General features: G+C 44.0%; 1 protein-coding gene across 1 annotated transcript in view; it reads right to left on the reverse strand.

Moving 5' to 3' along the window:
• UBE2K (ubiquitin conjugating enzyme E2 K) overlaps positions 1–8123 on the reverse strand; it is an 85594-nt gene extending 77471 nt beyond the window's left edge. Inside the window, exon 1 of the mRNA XM_030800871.1 lies at positions 7775–8123. Coding sequence (XP_030656731.1) covers positions 7775–7837 — 63 coding nt within the window. The 5' untranslated portion in view covers positions 7838–8123. The remainder of the gene's footprint in view (positions 1–7774) is intronic.
• Positions 8124–8664: the final 541 nt, after the last annotated feature.

Genomic DNA, 8664 nt, shown 5'->3' on the forward strand with positions numbered 1-8664 from the left:
GATCGAGCCACTGCACTCCAGGCTGGGTGACAGAGCCGAGGCTCTGTCTCAAAAACAAAACAAAACAGTAACAAACAAAAAGGAATCTCTCTCATACAGATACCCTTAGAATCCCATAGCATTTACTCTTTGCCCCCACCATTTTTATCTATCCTTTGTCTGCCCTGTATCTCCAACCAGTTAAGCCTTTTGGGGCTATAGTCAATATTTTCAATAACTGTCAATAATGTATTCACTGGGAAATAAGAGTATATAGTCTTGGCTGGGCACAGTGGCTCACGCCTGTAATCCCAGCACTTTGGGAGGCCGAGGCAGCTGGATCACTTGAGGTCAGGGGTTCGAGACCAGCCTGGCCAACATGGTAAAACCCTGTCTCTACTAACAATACAAAACATTAGCTGGGCATGGTGGGGTGCGCCTGTAATACCAGCTACTCAGGAGGCTGAGGCATGAGAGTCGCTTGAACCTGGGAGGCAGAGGCTGTGGTGAGCTGAGATCGTGCCACCATACTCCAGCCTGGACGACAGAGCAAGACTCTGTCTCCCAAAAAAAAAAAAAAAAAAAACCCCAGGTGCAGTGGCTCACGCCTGCAATCCCAGCACTTTGGGAGGCCAAGGCGGCAGCTCACAAGGTCAGGAGTTCGAGACCAGCCTGGCCAATATGGTGAAACCCTGTCTCTACTAAAAATACGAAAAAAAAAAAAATTAGCCATGCATGGTGGCACACACCTGTAATCCCAGCTACTCAGGAGGCTGAGACAGGAGAATTGCTTGAACCCGGCAGGTGGAGGTTGCGGTGAGCCGAGATGGCGCATTGCACTCCAGCCTGGGCGACAGAGGGAGACTCCATCTCAAAAAAAAAAAAAAGTGTATAGTCTTTAAGAAGGGGTGACGGGCCAAGTATGGTGGCTCGCGTCTGTAATCCCAGCACTTTAGGTGGCCAAGGCGGGAAGATCACTTGAGCCCAGGAGTTCAAGACCAGCCTGGGCAACATGGTGAAACCCCGTCTCTACAAAAAATTACAAAAATTAGCTGGGCATGGTGGCAGACGCCTTTAGTCCCTGCTACTTGGAAGGCTGAGGTAGGAGGATCACCTAAACCTGGGGAGTTCGAGGCTACAGTGAACTGTGATCATGCCACTGCATTCTAGCTTTGGTGACAGTGAGACTGTCTCAAAAATAAATAAATAAAAAGAGAAGAAGCTAGGGGAGCCCAGATGTGTCTAAACCTATGCCCAATGGACAGAGCTCAAAGTCTTTGTAACAGTGTATACAAGGAATTCACCCCAAACATATTATCTGCACAGACTTTGATTTTTTTTTTAACCCAATCTATAGGTTTTCCTTGCTCAACCCATTCCAGAAACCATAAGAAACACTATTTAAATATTACATAAAACTGTAACTTACATAACATAACTTTCAAAGATACTTTTGAAAAAATAAAATAAAATTAAAAACTTTAAAAACCACTTTTTTACTCTTTATTTGGAGACAGTGTGTTGCTCTGTCCCCCAGGCCGGAGTGCAGTGGCACAATCACCGCTCACTGCAGCCTCGACCTCCCAGACTCAAACGATTCTCCTGCCTCAGCCTCCCAAAGTGCTGCGATTGCAGATGTGAGCCACCATGCCTGCCTCTAGTCTTAAAAACAACTGTTCATATTCTCGTTACATTCATTTTTGGTAGAGAATTTTACCTTTTTATTAAAATTAAAAGGGAGAAATTTTAAAAGAAAAACACTAAAAGGGGACACAAACTTAAAAGTTTTAAAAACGAAACATTCAAAGCCAGTATATATTTTTTGTGTCTTTACTGTCCATGTCCATTTATTCTTTAGATAAATTATCTTACACATCTGATACAGTTAAGTCTCAAAGTATTCTTTTTTTTTTTTGAGATGGAGCCTCGCTCTGTCGCCAGGCTGGAGTGCAGTGGTGCCATCTCGGCTCACTGCAACCTCCACCTCCCTGGTTCAAGCGATTCTCCTGCCTCAGCCTCCCAAGTAGCTGGAACTACAGGGGTAAACCATCTTTTTTTTTTTTTTTTTTGAGACGGAGTCTCGCTCTGTCACCTAGGCTGGAGTGCAGTGGCGCGATCTCGGCTCACTGCAACCTCCACCTCCCTGGTTCAAGTGATTCTCCTGCCTCAGCCTCCTGAGTAGCTGGGACTACAGGCCCATGCCACCACGCCCAGCTAATTTTTGTATTTTTAGTAGAGACGGGGTTTCATCATGTTGGCCAGGATGGTCTCAATCTCCTGACCTCGTGATCCACCTGCCTCAGCCTCTCAAAGTGCTGGGATTACAGGCATGAGCCACCACGCCTGGCTGTGTTCTTCTTATATAGTTAATAAATAGCCAGGAATCATTTTCTTTTTTCATTTTTGAGACAGGGTCTCGCTGTTGCCCAGGCTAGAGTGTGGTCACATGATCACAATTCACTGCAGTCTTGACCTCACGGGCTCAAGCATCCTCTAGCCTCGGCCTCCTGAGTAGCTGCCACTATAGGCACATACCACCAGACCTGGCTGATTTTTTAAAAAAATGTTAGTAGTAACAAAGTCTCACTATGCTGCCCACGCTGGTCTTGAACTCCTGGCCTCAATCGAGCCTCAGCCTCCTAAAATGCTGGATTACAGGCATAAGCCACCCCACCTGGCCCATAAACACTCTTTTAAAGAGTTTTGTCAGGCCAGCCTGGCCAACATGGTGAAACCCCGTCTCTACTAAAAATAAAAAAATTAACCAGGCATGGTAGTAGGCGCCTGTAATCCAAGCTACTCGGGAAGCTGATGCAGGAGAATGGCTTGCGCCCAGGAGGTGGAGGTTGCAGTGGGCTGAGATCGTGCCACTGCACTCCAGCCTGGGTGACTGAGCAAGACTCTGTATAAAAAAAAAAAGTTTTGTCTACATAGTTCTCAACATATGGCAGTCTGGGGACATTTTTAGTTGATACATCCAGCAAGAAGAGATAGTGGGGACATGGGCTGGGGGTCTGCGGTGCTACCTGCATATACTGGTAGAGGTCAGGGATGTTGCTAAACATCCCACAATGCACAGGAGAGCCACTCAACAAAGAACTATCTGCCCAAAATGTCAATAGTGCCAAGGTTAAAAAACCCATGGTCTACAGAAATCAAAAGGCTTACTTTTAGAAATTTACAACTACTTCTATTATAGAATAAGCTAGATCAAGCTAGATCAAGTACGCTAAAATTTTAAAGGAAAATAGACATAAAAATCTATTTAAATGATGAAGAAAAACTTAATGTACTATAGTAATTTTCATGAAACCAATTTGTTTATGCCATAGATTTAAACACGCCCCATGAGACTAGAAAATGTTGGCCAGGTGCAGTGGCTCACTCCTGTAATCCCAGCACTTTGGGAAGTCGAGGCGGGCGGATCACCTGAGGTCGGGAGTTCAAGACCAGCCTGACCAACATGGAAAAACCTCACCTCTACTTAAAATACAAAATTAGCCAAGCATGGTGGTGCATGCCTATAATCCCAGCTACTCAGGAGGCTGAGGCAGGAGAATTGCTTGAATCCAGGAGGTGGAGGTTGTGGTGAGCCGAGATTGCACCATTGCACTCCAGCCTGGGCAACAAAAGCAAAACTCTGTCTCAAAAAAAGGAGAAAAGAAAATGTTACCAAAGTGCAATTACAACACGAAAAACCAACAGGTGCCATACAGCATAAGACCAACAAGAGTAAGTGCACTGATTTAAGGGTGTTTTATTTCATTAAGTTTCAAATTTTAAAATATTTTGTATGTTGAAATTCAAGTAAATCTGGCTGGGTGTGGTGGCTCACGCCTGTAATCCCAGCACTTTGGGAGGCTGAGGCAGGCGGATCACTTGAAGTTAGGAGTTCAAGACCAGCCTGGCCAACATGGTGAAATGTTGTCTCTACTAAAAATACAAAAATTAGCTGGGCATGGTGGCGGGCACCTGTAATCCCAGCTACTCAGGAGGCTAAGGCGGGAGAATCTCTAGAACCTGGGAGGCAGAGGTTGTAGTGAGCTGAGATCACACCACTGCACTCCGGCCTGGGCGAGAGAGCGAGATTCCTTCTTAAAAGAAAAAAAAAAAAATAAAAGGAATTCAAGTAAATCTTAAAGTTAGTTATAGGTAACACTTATTTCAATGAGTTTAAACTAGCAAATTAAACTGTGTTTAAATCCTTTAACCAGTAATACAAACCAGGCTCGATTTTTTAAATTAATTAAAAGCATGCCTATCCTTGGCAAGTCATGACAGCGTGGTACAATATGAACACAAGCAGACCTAGATTCAAATCCCAGGCTCTGTGATTGCAGACAAATAATTTAACTTCTCTAAATCTCTATTTTCTCAACTAGGAAATAGGAAATCTAAAGAATAGTTCTTAAGAATTAGCAATAATGTATAAACAAATGATATTAAGAACAACTAGCCATTCTACAAATGGCAGCTAGTTATTAACAGCAGCAATAACTAATAGTAAATAATACAACCTATGAATAAAACATTGATTATGGGTTTATATCCTCACAATCAACAATTTACTTATGCAATCCTACTCATAAAATAACTAATTATAAAATGTACTTGATTACATCAATATTCCATGCCTAACAACTTTGGAATATTATTTAAAACTACTTAAAATTCACACTCGTATTTAAAAACAAACATCTAAAACAAAGAAAATAAATATTAATAAATAAAAAGAAACATCTGACAAACCTCCAAACACTGTCTTAAGGGAAAGAGGCCAAATGATGCCTTTGAGTAAATCACATTTGTATGACACTAAATTCAAAAAATATCTATACCCCATGCCCCAGACACCCAATTCCTCTACACAGAAAACAATCAATTTTACCAATTTCTCATGAAACCTTTTACCCATACAGGCAAATACACATATTCCCCTCTTTTTGACACAAATGGTGGCCTCTTCCACACTATTCTGCACTTTGCTTTTTCACATTTATCTTGCTGGCTGTATTTTAACACACTCTAAGAACAGCCACTTATAATCTCTCATAACCAGAATCCAGTTAAGCGTCAGCTATCTTTACAAAGGCACTTATAAGACCACCCCAAAACGTCCTTAAATCAACCAGTGTTCTTAGTAAACACAAGCATACAAGCACATGAAATAAACTTTGGTAAAGTGCAGATTTACCAAAAAAGTGACATGATGAAACATTTATTTGATCAGCCATTCAAAAGACTGTATTTACACCCTTAAAAAGAAAACACATGGACTATACTACAAGTTTTCAATGAGTTGAAAATAACAATACATTTATAGAACTGGGGCTACTAAAATATCAAAAAATACTGGTGAAAATAAGCTATTTATGGCCGGGCGCGGTGGCTCACGCTTGTAATCCCAGCACTTTGGGTGGCCGAGGCAGGCGGATCACGAGGTCAGGAGATCCAGACCATGGTGAAACCCCGTCTCTACTAAAAATACAAAAAATTAGCCGGGCGTGGTGGCGGGCACCTGTAGTCCCAGCTACTCGGAGAGGCTGAGGCAGGAGAATGGCGTGAACCTGGGAGGTGGAGCTTGCAGTGAGCCGAGATTGCGCCACTGCACTCCAGCCTGGGTGACAGAGCGAGACTCCGTCTCAAAAAAAAAAAAAAAAAAGAAAATAAGCTATTTATTGGTTATATTTATTCCAAGATTAAATGATTTGACCCTTTCCTAAATGTTCTTTGCAACTTATTTTCCCAGAAGTTTCCTTCCATATTTATACAGGTACTGTTCAAAACAAAACAAAACAAACAAACAACAAAAACAACAAAAAAACCTGTCTTTTTGCATTTCCTGTTTTCTTCTTCTGAAACACTTTTGATGCTTATCTGAAGTAAGGCTTCATCATCCCTTACATATAAAGAGCAGGGTATTTTTTTTAACAATATGCATTACTAAAGAGCAATACAAGTATTTCTGGTAGTCTTCAACTTAAGTACTAAGAATACCACGGTGAAAAGCCAGCTCATAAAAAACAAAGAAACCATATTAATTACCAGAGCAGTAACTTACCACTTGTAAGTACCAGAAAATAAAGCATTAAAAGTCCATTAAGTTTCAGGCTTGTACAACCTTATTAAACAAGAAATGTTTCCAGTTGTTGGCAACAATATTAGCTACTATCTTTCATTAGGAGTATATATGTCAACTAACCTGGAATACATTTTCATATTAAGTAAGTTAAAACTGCTGTTTCATTGTATCAGTACAGACACTTATGACTCTATTTCTGCATTGTACCACAAAATACAAAGTCATCCTTCCATTCAGAGTTTTGGCATATGAACAAACATAGAGGTCAGAGTTCATACACATGCTCTGTAAAACCGACCATGACTTATATACTACTACTTTCAATAAGTCTGTTGTCATTTTTGAATTTTAAATAACTTTTTCTCCGTGTATACTCATCACATACTTAGAATGCTGAACTTCACAAATCATTATCGACACTATCAAAGTACTAACCGTAAAAGAAAAACACAAATAGCAATGATATATTCAATAATGGTATGTGAATCTTGAAAATAATCATTTTCTGTATTCCTTTTTAATTCATGTGGGGAAGACAATCTGGCACTCTTGTTGATCTTGGTATGAGAAACTGTACTAATACTTAAATAATTTTGAGTCAAGTTACTAGAGCATTGTGAATAACTTACATAAATAAACGTAGTACTAATGTATCTAAATTCTGCAGGACTTAAGAGCAACGGGAGGCAATTTTTTTGAAAATCTGTTAAGTCGTGATAAATCTCACTTAATAAGGAGATGAAACAACGTATTAATCTGGTGAAATTTCACATTTTTAATAGGTCTACTTTTCAAAAGTAAGAATCAAGTTAACTATGAGGGACATCATAATGAAGTTTCGTGGCACAACACGAGTCACAGAGGCACTGTCTTAGGACAGTCTCTCTGATCTGTAACTTGTAAAGAATATTTTGAAATAAGCTCATACATTCCATTATTTTTTTCCTAACTAAAAATATTTACATGTCTTTAATACACCAAACACCTTGCCTTTGCCCACTCAAAAGATTGAGATGTCAATAAAGATGAGGCCTAGGAATTTGGGGGTTAAGTGGAAAAGAGATAATTATCTCATTCGGAATTAACTTGCTAACACAGGTGGAAATTCCCTTACCCCGCCACCAAATAAGACAGTATTCTATTATGTCTCCCTTTGACTCTTAACACCCAACTAAGAAGGACTAACTCTGAATGTCCTTCCTTTTTAATCAATACCTAAGGACTCACCGCTCCTTCCCTAAGAACAGTGAAGACCTGACAGGCAATAACCCCGAATACCCTCAAAAGTGTGGGCCTTCGAGCAGCACTGCTCTTCGGATCCAGTTACCACCTTTCCCCTTCCCCCAACCCACTTCCCGGGTTTTCTCAGGCTCGGCCTGCTCCCTCCCCACCCCACAGCCACATTTCCAGCCGCGGCCACCGCCTCGGGTTCTCTTGTGAGCGTCCATCCCTCCGAGGAGTTCCCCCCTGTCCATCACCTCCCCAAACCGTGTTCCACCCCAGACCACCCGCCCGCGAGACCGTCCATCCTAGCGCTCTGGGAGGGGAGGGGAGCGCGGCGGAAGGAGGAGGGGAACACTGCTGAGTCCTCACAGGCAGAAGGGCGGCCGCAAGGAGGGCCACCCAGGGACTACCGGGGATATCGGGGTCGCAGCTGGGAGGACCCTCCCGCCCCAGGCAGAGATGGGGGATATCCGGGAGTTCATTTCTGACCTCCTCGCTCTTCAGCACCTCCTTGAACTCCCGCTTGATTCGCTGCACCGCGATGTTGGCCATGTCTCCGCCCGCAGCTGATTCGTACCCGCCTCCTCCGCCACCGCTACGACCACCGCCACCGCCGCCACCTCTTCCTCCACCGCCTCCTCCCTCGGTGATTCAGACCCGATCACACGAACACTGCCACTACCACCTCGGCCGCCGCGCTCGCCTCAGTGTGGAATCACCTCCGTGCCCGGCCACCAAAATGGCGCCGGTCGGCGCATGCGCACGACGCTGACCCGGCCGGGCGGCGCAGCCGCTCCCGTTGTGGCCCCCATACGCCAGAGCCACTAGCTCGCCTCTCGGCTGGGGCTGCGGCCGCGTGGCTCCGCCCTGCCGGCGTCTGGGGCCGCGAGGGTGCGGCTTCCAAGCTGGCCGGCCCTAGCTGGCCCCCCCCCGGGTCCTCCCCGGTGCCTCCGCTCCTGTTTAAACCCGGGTGCTGTGGTCTGGGCTTCCAGCGCTGGCCTCTGACCGAAGGTTCGGGCGCAACTGAACGGGTTCCCGACGCCGCACTCGGGTGGAACGCCGCCCTGACTCAGCTAGACCCGGAGCCCGGAGGCTGAACGCCGTGTCTAGCGCAGGAAAACGCTCTCCCGGATCTCGGTCCGGCCCATTTTCAGTTGGTGTAGCCCCAGAAAATCCACTGCAGTCGTTTTTGTTCTGCAACATTTATAGTACCACGATTATTCCCATCATCTCAGGTAGCACAGATTATTGAATTAAGGCTGGGTATTGTTGGATCAGATTGGGTTTGAGACAGGTACTCGGTGGAGAGGCCTGAGAGTGGGTTTAGAAGCCAGATGTTGATCTTTGACCTATTTAATACCGAGCTTGACACACACACA

The sequence above is a fragment of the Nomascus leucogenys genome, chromosome 20 (genome assembly GCF_006542625.1).
Source record: "Nomascus leucogenys isolate Asia chromosome 20, Asia_NLE_v1, whole genome shotgun sequence".
NCBI classification, from domain to species: domain Eukaryota; kingdom Metazoa; phylum Chordata; class Mammalia; order Primates; family Hylobatidae; genus Nomascus; species Nomascus leucogenys.